Source organism: Microcebus murinus, chromosome 9 (assembly GCF_040939455.1).
Source record: "Microcebus murinus isolate Inina chromosome 9, M.murinus_Inina_mat1.0, whole genome shotgun sequence".
Taxonomy (NCBI): domain Eukaryota; kingdom Metazoa; phylum Chordata; class Mammalia; order Primates; family Cheirogaleidae; genus Microcebus; species Microcebus murinus.
In genome coordinates, this window is record NC_134112.1 from 5,143,548 (window position 1) to 5,165,196 (window position 21,649).

Genomic DNA, 21,649 nt, shown 5'->3' on the forward strand with positions numbered 1-21,649 from the left:
TAGGCTGTGGCTGAAGCCAGTAGCAGTAGTGGGAGGAGGAAGCAGGTTAGGGGAGAGGACCCTCAGCCTGTCACCTTGGGTGGCTCCATGGTACTGAGTGAGCTGATGCCTTCTATGTGGGCTTCTGGTTGTGTGACATATGGAGTAATCACAGTGCTGCCCACCCTCCCCATGCGTGTGTGTGATGGCGTACGCGCCTATGTGCGTGTGCACAAACACATGTGCGCGCACACATGCACATGTGCACACACCTATGGGCCGGGCCTGCCCCTCCCCTGGTGACATTGGCGGGCCATGATGGTAGATGACACTTACTGTGCACGCACTGTGCACGACATGCTCAGCAGTGGCTCACATCCACTGTCTTGTTTAATCTTCATGGATGCTTGCGAGACAGGAACTGAGTCGGCCACAGGGCCCATGTCAGGCAGCCAGTGGGTGGTTGTGCTCGGAGTTCACTCCAGTGGGCTGACTTCTGAGCCCCAGCCCCGTGCTGAGGGTCACAGGAGCCCTTCTTGGGCTGCAACAGGAGAAAATTCTGTCTGAAACACCATCTTACACCTTGCCCAGGGAGGTGCTTTGGTTGGGAGTAATGAGCCGGGCAGCCAGCAGCCCACCCTTCCCAGGGCCCAGGCCAGCCGTGCCTGTTCCTCTCTGCTGACAGGGGCCAGCCTGGGTGGTCACTCATGTCCCTCCAGATTCCCAAGGTGGAGAGCTGGGGTGGCATCCCCCTACGCCCCCGCTGTCCCTCGAGTCTGGGCTGAGGTTCTGGCTGAGGCCCAGATTGGTCTAGCCCTGCAGCAGTCCTCTTCCCTCACCAAGGGCCTGCCTCAGTCTCCCGCCCCAGGGATGACGTGGTCTCGCTCTCTGGACCTTCCACTTGGGGCCACTCAGACACCTCTGTCCTGGGCCCCATGGGGGCCTCCTCCCTTGGCGAGCCCATGAGGGGCTCCTGGGCCGGCTGCCCTTAGTCTCAAAGGTGTGTGCTTCTGCCAGGCTCCCCAAGTGGGCGACGCCCAGCCGATGTCCCTGCCAGTGCCCGATGTGGCCCTGCCTTGACACGGGCGTGTTTCTGACCCACTGCTGCGCTCATTCAACTTTCTCTTACCTCCTTTAGCCAAACAAAGTAAGGAATGAAACTAAAGAGCTGAGGCTGCTCTGTGCGGAGGACGAGCAGACACGCACGTGCTGGATGACGGCGTTCAGGCTCCTCAAGGTGCGTGGTGCTCACGGCGTGCGGCCCGTGAGCCGGCAGCTGGACTTGGCGTCCTCTCTGGCAGGAAGATGCCCATAGCTTTGCCACTGCTCTTTCAGTATTTTATTTATCAAATGCAGCTGCACATCTTTCTAAGCAAGATCTCAGGAGCTGCTGACAGGGGGCTTAAGATTAAAAAGGCTAGAGCCAGGTTTCCCAGCACGACACGACTGACACTGGGATGAGGGCATCTCTCGCATTGTAGGACATGTCGCAGCATCCCTGGTCCCAGCCTCTGGGTGCTAACAGCACCCCCAGCCAGCTGAAGCCACCAGAAATGTCACTGAATGTGCCAAGTATCCCCTGGGGGCCAGGGGTGGGGAATTGCCCCTGGTTTCGAACCTGAGTTAGAGGAATAGGATTAGAAAAATCAGGACCAGGGAGAAAAGGAGACAGGAAATAGAACCTGAGGGGGGTTAATTATCCTCATGGCTGAGCAAGACTCTCAGCTTCCCAAAATCCGAGGCCATGAGGGAGACATGGTGAATTATAAGTCACTGTAGTCCTCAGGGGAGACAGTGTCTCCTGACTGCAAGTTCTGAAAGAAATCTATTACGTGGAACCCCACAGGGGACAATGCCCTTGACAGCAATTTTATCCTAATTGCCAAAGTGACTTCCTACAGCTCTTTACTGTAATCACTTTGGTGGAGCTGAGAACGTGAAGTACAGTGGATCTCACTTTGGATTCCCACGCCGCGTTCTTCTGTGCACACACGGAGTCCCATGTGTCTAGAATCACTTATATCTCTACAGTCCATGTGGGTTGCAAGTTAGTTGACTGAGATGAATTTGGCTAAAGTCCAGGGGTCTCTGGAGGAGACGTTCATGGGCCAGCCGTGGCCTGTGCATGCAGTGGTCTAGGGGTCTTTGCACAGCTCCCATTCTGCGTTGATCTGCAGTGTTCTTATAGCCGGTCCAGAGACGCGAGGTGCAGCCAGGGAGGTGGATAGCCAGAGGAGGCTCAGCTCAAAGCTCTCCTACGGCGCCACAGAACATCAGCCCCACAGATAGGCGCCCTGTTTCTTTCTCTCAGAACCTTATGTTGTTTTATTTTTTTTCTACTGATAAAAAAGTATTAACATCAAAATTTTACTAATTCATAACCAAAGAGGAAATGTTGGTGTTAGCATGAGATATTGTAGATCATAGACTACTCTTTCATCAACTAATTTTGAGTCTGTCATCAGTGAGAACTCATGAAGTAAGTTACAGGATATCCATTGAGAGGAATACTCTGCAGCTCTAAAAATACTAATTTGCTTTTATGTTCTGTTGTGGAAAAATTATTAACAACTAAAAAGCAAAGTGCAGCACATTATGCAGAGAGTACGCCAAGTTGGTTGGGGGAATTGCGGTGCTTGTGTTTGCTGGTGTGCACGTGAACATTGTGTGCAAGAGGAAAGAAAGAAAGGAGAGAGGAGATGCACCGTGCAAATGGCAGAGGCCAGAGAGAAACGTTTAAAGTTTATATATGTGTTTTATTTTTTTATTTGCAAATCTATTTTGGAAGAGGCAAGAAAGGCAGTGGAGGAGGACAGTGGTAGTTCTCTCTGTGAAGCTGTAGATTTTATTACTTTGGCTATTTCCGGGTAGCAAGTGCTTAACCATTGTTTGATGCGTGAAAAAGAGGTGTCACTCCTCTGGTGCCAACACTCGCCAGAGGAAAGGATGTGGGCGGTGACAATCCTATCTGACTGTATCATCAGCTTTGACAACAGTGTGCTACATGATATTAACACGTTTTGAGCATTCACTGTGCCAGGCACTCCTTATCACTTCTCCCTTCACGACGGCTCGGGGATGTGTACGTCGTCCTTATCCGTATGGTACGGGTGACAGAACTGAGGCCCAGGTGTGGCAGCTGGGCTGTGGCAGAGCCAGGCTTAGAGCCCCAGCATTTTGGATGCAGAGCCCCTTTAACTACCACGCTTTGCTGCCCTCCTTGAGAGCCACCAGGAAGTTACAAATCCGAACCAGATGCAGTGCTGTTGCCCTGGCCACCTTGCAGGTGGCACTTTGTAATCAGGGATCTACAGATTTCAAAGGCGTTAAACATGCGTCCAGTGCCATTCTTCTTGGAGACTGGGGGCCTGAACCTAATAGGAATGTGGCCGTGACAGGCCTTTGGGACGGTGAGGTGAAAATTGAGTTGCACATTTCTGCCCTAACTAGTTCTGGTCTCAGCTCTGTCGCTGTTACTGGGCAGGCTAAGAGGCAGCGCAAGGTCAGCGGCTTGGCCGTTCATTTTGATAAGTCTTACGCGTCTCCTCCCCTCCCCGCCCTGTCTCCCGGGGCCCTGTCAGAGAGGGGCAAGGCATAATGAGGAGATGAGATCCTGCAGGGCCTCCTCGCCGTGCACCTGCACGGGGCCTTTGGAAAATGAGGTGTTCTGTTCAGAGACTTGTGTCTTTTGAAGCTGTAGGGAAACCTAAAATGCCTTTGTTCTTGTCCCTGCTTCTTTCCCAAGGCCCTTCTTGGATGTGAGCATTGACTCAAGTCCATGGTCAGTCTTGACCTCCTCACCAGGGAGGTGGCAGCCACGAGGGGCTGTGGCTGGACAGCCGTCCGCAGTGCAGCTGGGCAGGGGCCCTCAGACCGCCTCCCGGGCTCGCCCTGCGCCTGTTGGGAGGTCTGGCTCCCCCCAGCATCTGCTTTGAGGACAGGGACCGCTTAGTGCCCAGCACATAGTAGATCCTCAGAAAAACGGAATGGGCAGAAGTGGGAGCCAACTTAAACTTGGGTCTCTGGACTTGATCTTTCCTGGTTTGGCACCGTATGTGCCTCCTGCCTGCTGGATGTCACTGCCACCGCCAGAGTCAGCCTGTTGGACTAAGGGTGCTGCAGGATCCCCCTCGGTGAGTCTGATTCTTGGGCCTTCACGGTGACTCGCCAGCACAGACGGGGAAGCCCCGGGCTGTGTCTTCATGGTTGACGTGAAGATGTTGTCTGCAGTAAGTGGCGAGAGGCCCCTGTCAGCTTTAGCTGCTCAGACGCTCTTGTCCCCTAAAAGTGGGTCAGATGTTCGGTGTCCTCACCTTGGGGAAGTGGAGGATACAGGTAGGATGCCTGGTTTTATGGCATAGTCAACATGGAGACCGTCCCCAGCTCTACCCAGTTATCATTTCTGTATGGTGGGTGATGGGTGGGCGTGGGCAACATGGAAATGGAAATTTGATTGTAATAAACTCCTGGGGCTGTTTGGGAAGGAAAGCCTTGTTATTTTGAATTAACCTAGGACCTCCTTATACTGGTAAGTATCCACGCAGTTACACTTTCTTTAGAAAAATAAATCTTATAGCTTGGACCGACAGAGGAGAAACTAGCATTAGCATCCTGAGCTTTACAAAAAGGCGCTCAGCAGATAGAGCCAGCAGGAACCTTTCGCTCCTCACTTCCTTCCACTCCGTCCTTTGTTAAGTGAGTTCTTGCTCACTATGGGGCTGTGCAGGGAGGCCTAAAACTTCCAGCAGTTATTTATTGCCTCCTTCCTCCCTGTCTATCTTCCAGAAGTTTCTTAAACCGATATAGAAATTATTCCCCATTACTTATATGAGGAATCACTTATATCCACATTTACTGTTTCCTAGTGGCTACCCTGGCCATCACAGCATGCGTCTTTAACTTATAAAAACCTCATGCAATTTATTGTTGTACCTTTGCCACTTTCGGACTGGCATAAGGACCCTCAACTCCATTTGTGCCATTGTCCCTTTTGAAGGATTCTTGTTATGTGTATTAATTTTCTACATATTTAAAACCCCTTAAGACGTGTTGTTAATATACTCAATTTTTCTTGACTTTGCATTTGCTCTGGGACTAGAAGAACTCTCCTTAGCAATTATTTTCATGTGGACCTAAGAAATGTTCTCCATTTTTGTTCCACCTTCATTATTGAAGGAATGTTTCAATGGTTACAGAAGGCTAGTGAGCAGTTGTTTTCTTCTGCGTTTTCATCCATTCCCTTGTCCTCCGAGTCTTAGTTATGTAATGGTATCAGTTGTCTGTTCTCCACTTGCTTTGTGAAAATATGCATATTTTTCTCTGGTTGCTTTTGACATCTTTTTATCTCTGCTTCTCAGAAATCTTTCCACGATATGCCTGGATGTGGGTTTGTTTGTCCTTGGCTCTGAAGCTTGATATGTTTTTGTCCATTCTGTAAAATTCTTGGCCATTGTCTCCTCATGTATTTCCTCTGACCCATTCTCCCTTTTCTCCTCCCATGGGAGCGTAGTTGTACCTATGTTAGACCTTTTCATCATGTTCTAAATATTTTCAGTTTAGAAATGAGTGTACACCATAACACCTAGAACTGGAATTGAGCTTATATTCCATGAAGGGAAGATCAGGAGGAAGATGCAGCCTACTTGATAACTGTTTCCGACTCATTTTTTTTTCTTTTCCAAGTTGTTTGCGTGGGAAATCCAGGAGTATAGGTTGGGATGTTGCGTGTGGTTGAGACTTTGCAGAACCCCTAGTCCCTACGCCAGGGTAAATGAAGCACAGACCACTAGCTGGTTAGGCAGCATGCCAGGGGGCTAGGGAGAGCACTGGGTTTGGAGCAGGCTGCACACATTGGAATCTCGACTCTTCACGTTCCCATGACCTTGGGCAACTTGCTTCATTCCGCTGTGCTTTGGTACTGTTCGCTGTAAAAGGGGGTAATTTCATTACACAGCTCATAAAATGAAGAGGGCAACAGTAGCAACAGAACTGAGATGTGCACCATATTGAACGTACACTTGACCCTTGAACAGCATGGGTCTGAACTATGTGAGTCCACTCAGACAGGGATTTTTTTTCAATAAATATATTGGAAAAATGTTTTGATATCTGCAACAATTTGAAAAAACTTGTAAACTATGTTGCCTAGAAATATCAAAAAAGTATGTTAAGTATGTCATGAATGCATAAAACATATGTAGATACTAATCTATTTTATCACTTACTACCATAAAATATACATGAATATATTATGAAAAGTTAAAATATATCAAAATTTACACACAAAACACTTATAGGCCATACACCGCACTGTTTGCAATGAAGAGAAAGTAACTGTAATGATGCAGTGTTAAGTCATAACTGCATGACATTAACTGCAGTACGTATTGCACTACTATAATAATTTTGTAGCCACCTCTTGTTGCTATGTGGTGAGCTCAAGTGTTGCAAGTATCTGCTTAAAATGCTGTGTGACACTAATCATCTCTGCCTCGTCTCTTCAGCAAATTGCATGTTGTAGTAAAGTGAGGTTTTACTCCACGTGACATTCTCGAGTATTTTTTGTCGTGTTTAGCGCAATACAGTAAACCTACAGGACCCTTATGAAGTGCCACTAGTGATGCTGGAAGTGATCCCAGGAAGCAGAGAAAGGTCATGACATTGCAAGATAAACTTGAACTGTTTGATGTATAGCGAAGATTGAATGGTCGCCCTCCTTTTCAGACAGACGATCCATCTTGTAAACAAACTATGTAAACTTACGGTGTTGGTAAATACTGTACAGTACTATAAATGTGTTTTCTCCTTTATGATTTTCTTAATGACATTCTCTTTTCTCTAGCTTACTTTGTTGTAAGAACACAGTATATAATGCATATGACGTACAAAATACGCGTTAATTGCCTGTCTGTGTTACTGGTAAGGCTTCCCGTCCACAGTAGGCTACTACTAGCTAAGTTTTAGAGGAGTCAGTGTTACCCTCAGATTTCCGACTTTGGAGGGGCAGCACGCGTGATATCGTTTTCCAGTGTCGTCTGCACTTCGGGTCATGGGGGCTGCTGACTGACGGGCGTTGTTCTGTGTTGCGTGCCTGCCACTGCACTTTGGCGGCGTGGCCCTTGCCACGCTCGGGCTCCGGGCCGTGACTAACTCTGGTCTCCCTGCAGTATGGAATGCTCCTTTACCAGAACTACCGAATCCCGCAGCAGAGGAAGGCCTTGCTGTCCCCGTTCTCCACGCCAGTGGTAAGTGACGCTGGCGCCTTCCAAAGCCCAGTGTCTTTCTCAGCTGCCGTGTCTGCGAGTGTTGTGAATGTCCCGATTCCCACGGGGTGGCCAGGAGAAGCCCCAGAAAGAGCATGCACATTTCAGGGAAGCCAGTGTGTCCCGCGGCATTCCGCTTCCCAGGAGACGGTTTTGTTGTCTCGATGGTGTGTCTGTGCGTGGCCAGCGTCCGCACCAGCCTTCTCCCGCCCTGCGTCCCCCCCGGGCTGTTGCGGTAGGTGGCTCTATAGTGCCCAGAATGCCAGCAGCAGGTTTCAGCGCTGCTGGAGCCTGTCCTGCCTCCGGCTTTTGTTCCTTCAAGCCATGGGATCCATGGGTGCCGTTGGCCCTTAAGTTCCAGTCGTTCCCTGGTGAGGATTCAGAGAGTATAATCGCTCCCGTGTTCTCAGCATGCGCTTTACTGCCCAAACGGGCAGAAGCACTTTGCCCTCTTGAAATATGATCTTGAAGATCCTTATTGTCTGTTCTTAAAAGATGTCAAATAACGCCACAGAAAGAGCCCACATGTTCCCCTGAGCTCACACACCTGAGGGCACGTCCTGCTGCTGAGGACCAGGCCTGGCCCGAGTTTGTTCCTTGACGCGTTTTAGTGCAGGCCAAGGAGCCCTGAGGGGCCACACGGGCCACGTCTTCTTGGCACCAGCTGGCCTCAGCAGCCGTCTTTGAATACTCAGAGAAGACTGGAGTGATTTTTATTCTTTTCACGAAAGACCAAAGTCATTCTTATCTCAAAGGCCCTCTGGCCTTGGAATTTTCCACCTGGAACATCTGGAGTTCAGAGGTGGGGACAGTCCCTCTCCCCTCTCCAGGCCATGTCTCTGATCACTTCCTGCCGTGCTTCCGCTGCAGGCGACAGTGACTGGCTTCCCTACACTCTGAGAATCTGTGCTCTTTCCTTTCCAGCGCAGTGTCTCTGAGAACTCCCTCGTGGCGATGGACTTTTCTGGGCAAACAGGACGCGTGATAGAGAATCCGGCCGAAGCCCAGAGTGCCGCCCTGGAGGAGGGCCACGCCTGGAGGGTAAGGCCATGGCCCGGGCCCCTGCAGAGCCTCCCTCGAGGGTGGGGTGGGCGCCCCAGGGCTCCGGCTTCTCCAGAAGAGTGCCTCTGCACGCTGGCAAAGCGGCGGGGCGTCAGAGTCCTCAGCCGCAGGCAGCAGTTGGCACTTTGGGACCCTCCACATCCCCCCCAGCCATCCCCTGCCTCCCTGTCCCCTGGGTGTTCATGGTAGGGACGGGGAGGAGCTCTCTGCCCTCCTCAGCTCGCTGGAGCTGTCCTGCTGAGGAACTGTCAGTGTGTCTGGAGCACAGAGCCCAGGCCTGAGTGAGGCCTCCAGGCATTCACGTCCTGGCTTTTAGGCCTTGACAGTTCCTTTACCCCTGAGGGTCGAGTTTTAATCTCCAGATGGGAAGAGTATCACCCAGCTTCCAAGTTCTCCTGAGGCTTAAAGGCCACGTGGAAACCATGAGCCTGGCGCTCTTGCTGGGAAAGCATTCTCTGGACAGCAGCCTCAGAGGATGGGGTAGAAAGGAGGTGTCCTCAGTCACAGGGTTCCAGATGCCAGTGTTTGGAGAACTACTTGAGTTAAATAGAAAAGCCTATGTGTGTATCAGGTTTACCCTAAGGTTTATCGGGATGTTCTTGGCATTTTCATTGTATGTGTTTTGTGTGGGAAACAAGCGTCTCTACTGCAGTGTGAGGTGGCCGGACATATATACCAGGATATTTTTGGTGTCGTTGTTAACAACTGAGACGCCTAAGCTCTTCATTCTCAGTGGTCAGACAGGGGCTTCAGGCGTCCTGCCCGGCCACCGTGCCCTGAGGTTGGACGTATTGGGTGACTTGTTGGTGTGTCAGTCTGTTGTCTTTAGTGCTAACACGGGATTTCTCTTGCAGAAGCGAAGCACGCGGATGAATGCCCTAGGTAGCCAAAGCCCCCTCCACCCTTCTACCCTAAGTACAGGTAAACGTGGCACAGTGCCTGATGTCCTTGTACCTAAAGAAAGTCAAATGGCCCCAGCCCTCTGCCCTCCCCAAGCTTCCCAGAGTTGCGTGAGCCCGGAGTGCACCACCAAAGGAGTATCCATGGGAGTGGGGGCTCGGGGTTCACGAGAGCCGCCTGTGCCGCCAGGGAACACCGTGGAGGCGCCGCCACCCCACCCTCCTCTTCTCTTCCCCGCAGTGATCCACAGGACACAGCACTGGTTTCATGGGAGGATTTCCAGGGAGGAGTCCCACAGGATCATTAAGCAGCAAGGGCTCGTGGATGGGTAAGGCACGGCGTGACGCAGGCTGTCGTGTACTGAGGTTTCAGTGTGCTGGGTGTATGTGCTGTGCATGTCCTCAGACATCCTTACGGAGTAGGCGCTAGTTTTATCCTCATTTTAAAGGGGAGAAAACGTAGGGTCAGAAGATAAGTGGGGTGCAGGGCTTGCCCAGCTAGTAAGGAGCAGAAAGGGATTCTAATCCACATCTGTGCAGACGATATCCTCTAACTCGTAGGTGAAATCTGAGCAGATGAAGAACACAAGCTAGTTTTTTTATCTTCTTTGATGGTGGGCAAATTCAAAGAAAACAACTTTTGCCCGCACCTTTTGATTTATGCACTGTATCAGGTAGCTTTTGCTCAGAACAAACAGTCCCAAACCTTAGTGGCTTCAACAACAAAGGTGTGTTACGTCTCTCAGCTCTGGTTGGTTGAGTGGCTCTTCTCACTGCGCCAGCGTGGCTGGGGCTGGGCAATCCAGGGTAGCTTCAGCGCGTGTCTGATGGACGGTGCCGGCCGTTGGCAGTGGTGGTGGGGTGCCGGGTGGCACTTGTTTGCAGCAGGCTGTCAGGAGCTCCCAGGAGCAGCAAGAGAGGGCAGACCGCAGCGCACAGCTCAAGGCTTCCCTCTCCTCGCATCACTCTTGCTGCTGTCCTATTGGCCACAGCAGATCCCAGGCCACACTCATGTCTGTTGGAGGGGACTGCCAGGGTGTGGGTACAGACAGGGACGCGGGGGCCAGCTGCAGTCTGCAGTCTGCTGACACTGCAGGGCCAGTGGGGCCCAGTGGGTCCCATGCTTCCAGAAGGAGACACAGGCTGGCTCTCGCTGAGTGAGTTAGGTGCCCTGGTCCATTTCCATGTGGGAGCCTTCCCATACAGATGTCTGCTCAAAAAATAGGTTCTTGAAGCTGCTAAATTCAAACAGCAATCCTTTTGTCCTGCATCTTACAAAAAGTTTTATTATGGAAATTTTCGAATTTACTAAGACAGCAGAGTATAGTGAACCCCATTTGCCCGCTGCCCAGCTGCTGCAGTTTGCTGATCTACTTCATCTCTTCCCCTTGCCATGATTTCTTCTCCTTTATCTCCTCCTCACTTTCCTTCCCCTCCTCCTCCTCTTCCTTGTATTTTAAAGGAAATCCTAGTTACCCAAATTTTTACCAGTAAATATTTCAGTGTGTGTACCTAAGAAATAAGAACCGTTTTGCCTAGGTATAACTATAATATCATCATTACACTTAACAAAATAAACAAAAATTCCTTACTATCATCTAAAAGCCAATCCATGTTCAGATTTCCCTGGCTGTCACCCAAAAAGTCCTTTACATTAAATTCAGTTTATTTAAGTGAGGATCCACAAACTGCATCGGGCTGGTGCACCGAGTCACTGCGGTCTCCTGGAGTCCAGAATAGTCTCTCCCTCCGCTCCTCTTTTCTTCTTTTTTTCCCATCTTTTGTTTGTTGAAGTAGCTAGTCGTTCGCTGATCACATATGTGTCCTTTCCTTTTACGTGTTCCTCTGTCTCCCTTATTCCTGGAAACCAGTGGTCGGAGGCGTGATGAGACGCAGATTCATCTCCCCTGGCCAGAGCCCCTGCGTGGCGCGTGCTCCTGCCGCCTGCATGACAACACGTGTGCAGTGGGTTCCGGTGTTGCCATCCTGCGTCTTCCCTGATAAAGTCCCCGTCCCTGTCCATCTGACACTTTCAGCAGTCGCTGGGGAACTTGCCCAGGTCCCTGTTTGCTGAGGGTCCCGAGTCGGCCTCGTCATCTAATTCCCCATGCGTGAGATGACGTTCTTTCCTGTCTCCCAGAGAAGGCAGCTAGATGCTAGATCACTGCCTCTATTTGTCAGTTTTCAGAATAATGGGTGGTCAGCGTCTGCCACCTTCCACTGCTGACAAATGAGGACTCTTTGGGTGTGTTTAGTTGATTTTGCTTTTGTTTGAACTATCACTATGAGCTTAGATGTTTATGTGTTTGATTTATTTTAATCAAAACTTCTTTTCCTTCTTGATGCTCCCTTTGCCCCTCGTTGGCTGATGGTCTTTCAAGTCCATTCCTGAGTCCTTTGTGCCAGCGTGGACAGTGTTTGCTTTCATGTATGGCAAGATGGGTTAGGCTCAAGTGACACATTTCTCTTAGGAGCCCTGATTCTTCCCGGTGGCAGATGGTATCTGGAGACCACAGTCTTCGGGTCTTTTCAGTGCCAAGAGCTAGGACCTGGGCTTTGTTAGACCAAAAAGGAAATACTATGGGTTCATGTTGATGTTGCCAATTCAAATTTGAGATTACAGGGTTTTTGTATTTTTTATTTTGTTGTATTTCTTTTCTCTTCCTCTGAAGATCTCAGTTACTAATGGCATCAACTTAATTACTTATTTACTTTATTCATACATATGTGTGTGTATACACACAGAGATATATATAACAGACATATATAACATCTTGAAAGTATTAATACTGATATTTATTCAATAAGACTCCAAATTGAGATTTCTTTGCAGTCCATTTAACCCTTAAGGAATATTCCAGGAAGGTCACCTTAAAATACTGTGCCTGAAGTCTCTAAATAATTTTCTCTGCCGGGCGCGGTGGCTCACGCCTGTAATCCTAGCACTCTGGGAGGCCAAGGCGGGAGGATTGCTCAAGGTCGGGAGTTCGAAACCAGCCTGAGCGAGACCCCGTCTCTACTAAAAATAGAAAGAAATTAATTGACCAACTAAAAAAATATATATATACACACAAAAAAAAAAATTAGCCGGGCATGGTGGCTCATGCCTGTAGTCTCAGCTACTTGGGAGGCTGAGGCAGGAGGATCGCTTGAGCCCAGGAGTTTGAGGTTGCTGTGAGCTAGGCTGACGCCACGGCACTCACTCTAGCCTGGGCAACAAAGTGAGACTCTGTCTCAAAAATAAATAAATAAATCTCTCTGGTTTTGTCACCAAACTGTTACTTAGGCAGGCTTTGTTTCAGTTTATGTTTGTGAGTGGATCTGGTTATTTTCTGTTTGGTTGAATGCTGCTTTTTAAATTATGTAAAACATTTCCATGGTATAAAATCAGGCACATTCTGTGTGCACAGCTGTGCCTCTGCACCCCCAGGTAGGTTTGTTAGTGTTTGTTTATCTATCATTTCTTTTTAATCATATAAGCAAAATGTATTTGTTTTCGTATTCCTTACACGGAGGTAGCACACTGGCACCGTGCTGCACTCCCACCTCCCTGTCTGAGGATTGCCGCAGCAGCACGTGGAGGCTATGCTTCTTGTCCATTCCTGAGTTCTCTTTTATGTAGACTGAACGTCTTTCCTTTCAGCTGATCCCCCGCTTGAGGGACACTTGGCCTGTTTCCAGGCTTATGTCGTGGCAAACGGCGCGGTGCCATTTCATAACTTTGCTTGCGTGCCGTTGCCGGTGAGTTCTTACACGCAGGATTGCGGTGGAAGGGTACGGCTCGTGCACTACGGTCAAATACAGCCCGTTTCCCGCGGCAGGGTTGTGCCACGTGGTCGTCCTGCCAGAAATTAGCACGAGGGGCTGTTTCCCGCAGCCGGTGCTCCCGAGAGCACAGCTGCACCTGCCCGTCTCTCGTGCAGGAGGACGGGTCTCTTTCCGTGTGTTTAGTTAGGGCTGTTTGCATTTCTTTCTCTTCAGGCAATTCTGAACCATCTTTTTATGTCTTTTGCCCATTCTTCTAATCTGTTTTTTAAAGTTGCAAGCTCTTTTGTTTTTCCCACTCCTGAATCATAAAGGGGTCCATTCGTGTTTGTTCTAGTTCTTTAGTGTTTCATGTTTGCCTCTCCCTCCCTCCTTCCTTCCTTCCCACCCTCCTTCCCTCCTTCCTTCCCTCCTTCCTTCTTCCTTTTTTTGTTTCTTCCTTCATTGTTTGTTCATTTTTGGTTGTACTTTTATTTTTGTTTAGATCCCAAATGCATTTGGAATTTGTTTATCTTTACGTACTGTGTCAAGAATGGGTCTAGTTTTATTTTGTTTCCCATGTGGCTGTAAAGTTGTTCCCAGAGTACATACTTGAGATGTCAGCTTTTATCATAGAGCAATCTTTTTTAAAACACTAAAAATGACTTTTCCCCTAACTATAAAAAGGTATTTTTTTCTCTAAAGTTTCTTTCTTTTTCTAAGGAAAGTAAAGCCTAACATTTGAAATTTGTGTTTCTGTGACATTTTTGAGTTATGGGGGGTGGTTGTTCCTGGGGCTTCTAGCATAGTCCATACCCACGGCGGGCCCCGAGCTGCGTCAGAGTGGGCCTCAGCGTGTTGCAGGGACGTCCCTGTCAACTGTGTGGCCGTGGAATGCGTCCTAAGGAAGCCCAGCTGGTCTGCCTCCCGGCCACGCCCTCTGTCAGAGGAGCAACGGTTCCGCAGGAGGCTCAGGCAGGTCCTGTGGCCAGTAAGTGTCCTGCCCGGGGCAGTGACGACGCGTCTGCATCCCTGAGGAGCAGAAGTGTCCGAATCTCAGAGGGGAGGGCATGGGGGGGGGGGCACGTGCATTTTGAAGAAGCTTCCTGAGTGATTCTGTGAGAAGGCCCACCCTGGCCCCTTGAATTAAGACGGCCGCCCCTGGCGGCGGGTGGGGTGCGGTGCACTGCGGGTTAGCACCACCCAGCCAGGCGAATTGTGTGGCAGCCCTTTTCGCCCCAACAATGTTTGTCTTTCAGCTTTTCCTAGGGTGGAATCCCACTTGGCTATGCTTCCATCTTCCCAGATTGTAAGGAGATGGGAACGTCACCTCTGTTACCTTTCTTCCCCCAAATTAACCCTGCTGGTGGGATCTGTCATATTTATAAGCAGAAGTTGATCACTGTCCTCCCTGGAATTGTCGTTGTTCCTAAGGCTGTCATTTCCAGCACCCACGTTAGGCTGCTGGAGTGCTAACACGACACAAAAATACAGATCATGGGCCACTTCAGGTGTTGTCACACGGACAGCTCATTGTCCCTTAATTCCTAGGCTGAGGGAGGAAATGTGTTGCAAAACAAGATAAATAATCCATTTCTGATCTTTACTGGTCCCTGCAGACATGATGGAGGCAAGCCAATTTAGGGAGTCAAACAACAGTGAAAACAACCACTTTGAAAGACAAGATTCTTGGCAGGTCACACAACAGTATTTGCTGTAGCTTCAGTCTCAAATGATATATAGAGTTAGAAAGAGAGTGGGCAAGGCAACAAAGAAAGGGGCATCAGAGCCTGAATAAACCTGGGAAATGTCCCTGAAATCCCTAGTGTGCAGCTCCCCACGCTGCCCGTGCAAGTGACCATGTGTGCACACGCGTGCATGCGTGTGTGTGCACTGGTGCCCACCAGCCTGCACGGAACTCGCTGCTTACCTTCCCGTCTTGCCATCCACTGCCCATCCCAGGACCTGCAGGAGAAAGGTCTTTTTAAGGACAAAGCTAGCTGTCATCCCCTCTGCTAAATACCCCCTGGCTCCTGCCCATGTGGATGCCCCCATGCTGGCTCATGGCGCTCCCCACCGGCCTCCCTGCTGCCTGTGCGCACAGTCCTTGTGTGTGCCTCATGCACCCCGCCTGCAGGAAGGAAACCAGGGGTCCCAGTTGCATCCTTTGTGAGAAAAAAGCTTCTTAGACCTAAAATACCCTACTGTCCCAGCATGTTTTCCTACCCTTGACGCATGTTACGAGCATGGTCTTGTGGAGTGCGCCTCTCTTTGGGCTAGACAGCGTGCTCGTGATTAGATTCAGGTCATGCATTTTGGACAGCACCACCGCAGAAAAGTGACGTCAAGTCATCTTCAGCATGTTCTCTCAGGGTTCATTTGCCTCAGTCCTAGAAGTGTTAATTTGAATTCTTGATGAAGATGGTTTCGACCAGTAAAGCTACTATTTTTCCCTTTGTAACAAATATTAGGAGTATGATACTTTAAGACCACGAAAACATTAATATTCTGTTTCCCATCCAGCTTTCATTTGCTAGTTTTAGCATTCATTTACAGTCTTTTCCTTAATTACTGCCACGGGTAGTTTCTAATGCATCATTCCTTTATTTATTTGGCTTGGCATTCTCTTCTAAGGAAGAAGAGCTTTCCCTTTGCCTAATTTATTTGCTCATTTATTTATAAATACTAGCATGGACTCATGGCTTCCCGTTTTATGCGTTACAGTCCGTTACTTCTGTTCATTTGCTGCCCAGATTTAGCCAGCCTGCCTCTTGTGTCTTTTTGACATGTTCCTATTATTCTTTGAGTACTTCCTGACTCTCTGGCACAAAATGTTCTGGCTCCGTCCTGTGGTTTCCCTCCCTTGTCCCTGGAGTGAGGCATATCCCGAAGGAGTCCTGGCCTGTTTCAATGGAGAATGACAATTTGAGTTTGCTGTTGCCACTAGAGGCCACTCAGATACCAGAACTCTAAAGCTTCAAGGCTGCAAGGCCATCCTGTCACCTGGGCTAGGGAGTGTGTATGTGTGTATGTGTGTTCTGGATTGTAAAAAGTTTTAGCAAGTGATTATTTTCCATTCCCCAGGCTTTTTCTCCTCCGTGACAGCCAGAGTAATCCAAAGGCGTTTGTACTCACACTGTGTCATCACCAGAAAATTAAAAATTTCCAGATCTTACCTGTAAGTATTGGTATTTTCAGACCCATCCTTATGGTTTTGTTTTCTGGTTTCATTCTTAGTGCAATTTTTTTCTAGCTATAAACTAACAAGACTATAGGTTGAGAAATATCAGACGATTTGAAGCTCACAGGTGAGAAACTTTCAAGAGTTTCTTCAGAGTTTTGTTCTTTGAAATTGGAACCATGTTTCTCTAGAAATGAAGCAAGTGCTGGAACTGTGCTGAGCCCTCCCTCCCCCCTTAGCTGCAGCTGAAAAGGCACCTGACAGGGCAGGTCGAGGTCAGAGGGCAGGGATGGGGAGGAGGACAGGCGTGGAGGGGCACAGTGGCTGTGCGCACCTGCAGTCAGGACAACGGGGGTTGTACAGCAGATTCAACAGGTGGCCACTCGCGTCCAAGGGATTTTCTGACTTGTGCTGGTATGTACTCACCCCAAAGAGAAATTATGTTCCTCCTTCCATGTGGTCCTTAGATCAAAAGACAGATTCTGCCATTGAACAATTCCAAAAACATCCTTATGGAGTATGTTAGTCAATACCACTTTTTTCACATAGCAATTATTGTTAGATGTGTCTAACGCACATTTAACTCACCCTTCAGTGTGCTGAAGTTTAAAGTCCAGTTTGCGATTTGAGTGTTATATCAGCACCACCAAGAACACACAGTTTAGCTGGGGATATGAGACACAAAATTAATTGCAGAGGTTTTACATAATGAACTGACAAACTGCAGGTAATGGACCAGGCACAGAGGCTCACGCCTGTAATACTAACACTCTGGGAGGTTGAGGTGGGTGGATCATTTGAGCTCAGGAGTTCAAGAGCAGCCTGAGCAAGAGCGAGACCCCCTCTCTACTAAAAGCATAGAAAGAAATTAGCTGGACAACTAAAATATATATAGAAAAAATTAGCCAGGCATGGTGGCGCATGCCTATAGTCCCAGCTACTCAGGAGACTGAGGCAGGAGGATCACTTGGGCCCAGGGGTTTGAGGTTGCTGTGAGCTAGGCTGACGCCACGGCACTCTAGCCCAAGCAACAGAGTGAGACTCTGTTTCAAAAAAAAAAATCTACAGGTAATGATAACTTCCGTGAAATGTTTCCTATGAAACCCAGATCCAGGAAATAATTTGCCAAAAGAGCATGACCAGATAGTCTCCTCTCAGAGACTCAGCCTGCACGTGGGCAAAGCAAAGGCTCTGAGAAGGCTTGACGGCGTGTCCGCTTCACGGAGGCATGCCTGGACTTTTCCAAGCTCGCTGGACCCCCCTTGGCCACAGTCTCAAGAATCATGTAATGACAGGACGCTGTGGACCAGCACAGCATGAGGGGAGTCTTGCAAGGCTTCTGCGAAGTGGGGAAGCAGCCCACCACACACTCTCCGCTGTGCTTCCCGCTCTGTTCCAGTGCCCCCGTCTGAGCGATGAGGAAGACGAGGCCAGTGGCTTTTAGCCGCCCGCCCTGCCCCACGCTAAGAGAAAGGAGCAGCTTTTGGGAGCGGGCCCAGGCCTCCCCGGTTCCACCTCACATCAAACACGCGAAAGTCTATTCACAGTCCTCTGTGATCTTCCACTGCACTGTATTATTGACACACATTATAATTCTCTTAGCTTAAAAAACAAAATAAAATGGCAAAGTATTTCATGGGGTGCAGAGTATGTAATGCCATTCTCCCAAATAACCCCAAATCCTGTAAGTAACAAAGAAACAGTAACTTGGGACTTAAGCAACAAACTTGCAGTCTCTGTGGGTGAAAACAGGCTGGGTGGCTGTTAGCTCTAGCAGTGTTCTGGAGGTAAGGAGCGGTTCAAGTTCAAAACTCGCCTGCAGTGTGAAGCTGACCTACTCCATGTGAACGGGCAGCGTCACTTTCTCATTCTGCACTGCCCTGCAGTCACTGAATGCCAACCCACTGAGTTACAGCAGGTGTTAGGGGATGCTTTCTTGGGGACGCTATGGTGTTCCTCTGTTTTAAGAAAAACAGCTGCCGAATGTTGCAGGACCTAGGAAGGTTGCTCTGCCTGCATGATCTTATTAAACCCTGACAGCGATGTGACAGTTGCTTCGTAATGGAGCACATCGAGCCTCAGGGGCGTAAAGAGGTGGCCTGAGGGCATACAGTAAGGGCCTAGGTCCACGTGCTCTTTGTGGGGTGTGCCGTGCACGGTGGCTACTTAGAAGTTAGCTGGGCAGCGTACTTCTCATGAGAAGGGAGAGACCCCAGGACCCCCTCGGAGCGCAGGGGAGCCGGGCACACCCGTCGCTGGGCGACATGGCGGCCCCCAGCACAAACATGCCATTCCCCAGCCTTCCCGCCCTGCATTTTCTAGCCTACCTCGCTGACTCCAGTGTGTCCCTCAGGAATCAAACCATGGGTCCTGCTCTGTTCCCTGAGGTCATGGCCTCTAACTTGGCAAGTGTTCTTGTGTCTTTCCAGTGTGAGGATGATGGGCAGACATTCTTCACCCTTGATGATGGAAACACCAAATTCTCTGACCTGATCCAGCTGGTCGACTTTTACCAGCTGAACAAAGGAGTCCTGCCTTGCAAACTCAAGCACCACTGCACCCGCGTGGCCTTATGACCTCAGACGTGCCCTTGGCGAAGACTGGAGGAAGGCGACACTGGAATGAAGAAGAGGTCTGTATGTTGTTTAAGAATTCACGTCTGTTCTGCACCTGGGACTCAGAGTGAGAGGGTTTGTTCGGTGCCAGCCGACCAAGATTGACTAGTTTGTTGGACTTAACGACAATTTGCTGCTGCGAATCCAGCAGGATAGCTCCCCCCCCTGCGTCGGCCAAATCAGGAGGGCATGCAAGATCCAGCGCAAATTTGAGAATTAAACTGGAATGACCATCTTGGCTGGGCCACTTATGAAGAAGAACCGGAAAGAAGTGATTGGAAATGAACTCTTGCCCTGGATTAATCTTGACAATTAAAACTGATATGTTTACTTTTTTTGTATTGATCACTTTTTTGCACTCCTTTGTTTTCCATCTTATATTCAGCCTATGGTAGGAGGGGATGTGGCTTTTCGACTCATGTAGGACATAAAGAGTTTCAAGTGGGCAGACATGAGACTGCACGTGGGCCCCCGTGTGTCCGGAGGGTAGCCCACACCCTCAGCCCATCACCAGTGTGGATTCAGCTCCCAAATTGCAAACCACCCAGCCCTTCCCAGTATACTTGAAAAGCTTTTTTGTTAAAATAAAAGGTGTCAACCGTGGTAGGCATTTGGCATGTTTTGTGGACTCAGTCAAGCGTCCACAGTCTGTTACTCACTTCTCTATACTCAAATGTCAGATCCTCTTGTTACTAGTGCGTGTTGTTCTCCACAGTGCAGGAGACTCTATTTCTGTGGGACATTCAGTGTCCCCGCCCGGCGGGCTGAGGCCTCGCCTGCACAGTGCTGTGGGCCGCCTTCTCGAGACGCACCGGGCCCCATCGCCTGCCGGCGGTAGATGCCGCGAAGCCCACTGGGCACTCAGCCTTGCGTGTCCGGAGCCTGCAGCCTGCTCTAGCACGGCCCTCGTGCCCCTGCAGCCTGCTCTAGCACGGCCCTCGTGCCCCTGCAGCCTGCTCTAGCACGGCCCTCGTGCCCCTGCTGTGGTGGCGCGAGTCGCTCCGTGGTCACGTCCCTCGGGATGAAAGGATCTAAAGAGAAGAGGGCACCTTGTTGGCTTCCTGCTGCATCCCGTGGGTTTCCATGGTGATAAAGACACGGAAACTCCGCAGAGGGCACAGGCACAGGCTGACGCTTACGGAGCTGTGCCCGAGGAGCTCCGTCCTGCTGACAAGCCCAGGCCAGCGCGCGCGCAGCCCGAGGCTTCTCCGCTGGCTTGGGGTCCGAAGTACCTCACGGTGGCTGTGGACATTGAAGCGTCTTATCAACACCACGCTCGCTCCCCGCTCTGGGAGAGAGTGAGAGGTGGCTCGAGTTGCCACCTGGTCCCCTCCGCCCCCGGGCGGCACCCTTTGCCACGTCCCCTTAGCTGAGTTGTCAGGCGTGCAAGTGGCGTTTCCTTACCATTGACCCCTGCAAAGCAGAAGGGACTCCCTTGAAAGACACAGACTACTGTGGTGAGCAGAGCATGTCCTCTCCGAGACGACACCTGGCCGGCTCCTCTGTGCTGGCCGCTGGCCTGCCCGCGAGCCGCTGCGGCTCCCTGAGGAGCTGCCGCCGGGGCCGCGCCTGCCTCGGGCGGCCGGGAGCCCGCGAGCGCCGGCGGGGTCTGTCGCCGTGCGGCGCTGCGTTGTAGTCGCAGGCCGCACTCTAGTTGTTGTCCGTGAAACGTCCGCTTGTGCAAGTGAAGAGTTTCCTAGCAAAACGTGTTCTTAGCCGTAAGTGCGCATTGCATTTCCTTCCTTTCGCAGCCAGTTAGCCTTGCGAGCAGTCGACAGTGCGGTGATTCCCAAGCTCATGCCCGGCGGCGCGACCCCGCCGCCTTCACTGTAGGGACAGATGCTTCAGTTAGGCCGTGACGCTTCCCTCCCTTCACTGGTTTGAGGTAAAACCTTTACAGGAAAACAGCTCTAGGACTTCTCTCTTGTGTTTATGTAGACCAGTGCCATCAGTGCTAACCCGCCGCGCCTCGCCAGTAGACAGCTCGTATCTGCAGTGTTCCGTATTTATAAATATGCGTTTTATTTAAAGGAGAACAAAAGCTTGACTCTGATTCGCAGTTTTGTATGTAGCTGGTTTGACATAGTCTTTTGTACTTCCCCAGCGAAGCGAATTGTTGGAGAATGTAAGCCGCCCTGCGCGGTGTAGACTTCTAAGGCTCCCGGCCCCAGCCTCGAGCCGGGCGCTGGCAATTTCACCTGAAAACGAGAAGTCCCGCAAACCAGGGACGGACGGACAGTGACTTTTATTTTTGTATTTAATTGCCATGAATGTAAAGGGGACAGCTCAGGGTTGTTTTGGAGCCTGTTGACTATGTATCTCTGCCTGTGACTTTCCTTTCTAAATGAAAACTCCGTGTAGCAGCCAGGACAAAGCTGAGAAGGAAAACGCCAGATGCTTTGGTTATTAGAGTTTAATAGGTGAGCTCTGTTACATTAGGGTTAGAGTTCCAGAACACTTTTTTGTTGTTGTTGTTTGCTAAACCTTGAAGAAACATGTGCCTCAGCCTAGATGTTTGTCTTCTCTGCACTTAATACCTGACAGTGTGACCGCCTTTCCAGGGGCGGGCTAGCTAGTGACAGATGTGTGATGTCACTGTGTAAGCCGCAGTGACCATGCATGGCCTGGCGTGGAAGCGTGTTCAGGGAGTGCGGACGGTATTAAGAGACAAAACCTTTATTCCACGTGCTTTGCTTCATTCTGTACATAGCTCCTTGGCTCGTGAACCTAATTGTAAACTTTCAGGTATTTTTGTACAAATAAGGGACTGATGTTCTGTTTCTTGTAATTAGAAATAAACATGAATACTGTGTTCTTCATTTGCTGTTGTGTGTAATGTTTGTGTGTGTGTGTTAAATCACTCTGGCCGATCGTTCACTAGAAACCTTTGAAAATGACTTAGAGTAT

General features: G+C 49.9%; 1 protein-coding gene across 10 annotated transcripts in view; it reads left to right on the forward strand.

The window, feature by feature from the left end:
* Positions 1-19,072, forward strand: part of GRB10 (growth factor receptor bound protein 10) — a 171,337-nt gene extending 152,265 nt beyond the window's left edge. For 9 of the 10 annotated variants that reach the window (XM_076006245.1, XM_020289936.2, XM_076006247.1 and 6 more), the window contains 7 exons: positions 1,118-1,216; positions 7,146-7,223; positions 8,166-8,282; positions 9,158-9,224; positions 9,444-9,531; positions 16,031-16,124; positions 18,557-19,072. In XM_076006245.1, the coding sequence (XP_075862360.1) occupies positions 1,118-1,216; positions 7,146-7,223; positions 8,166-8,282; positions 9,158-9,224; positions 9,444-9,531; positions 16,031-16,124; positions 18,557-18,703 (690 nt within the window). In that variant the 3' untranslated portion in view covers positions 18,704-19,072. The remainder of the gene's footprint in view (positions 1-1,117; positions 1,217-7,145; positions 7,224-8,165; positions 8,283-9,157; positions 9,225-9,443; positions 9,532-16,030; positions 16,125-18,556) is intronic. The other variant, XM_076006246.1, reaches the window with a different exon arrangement.
* Positions 19,073-21,649: the final 2,577 nt, after the last annotated feature.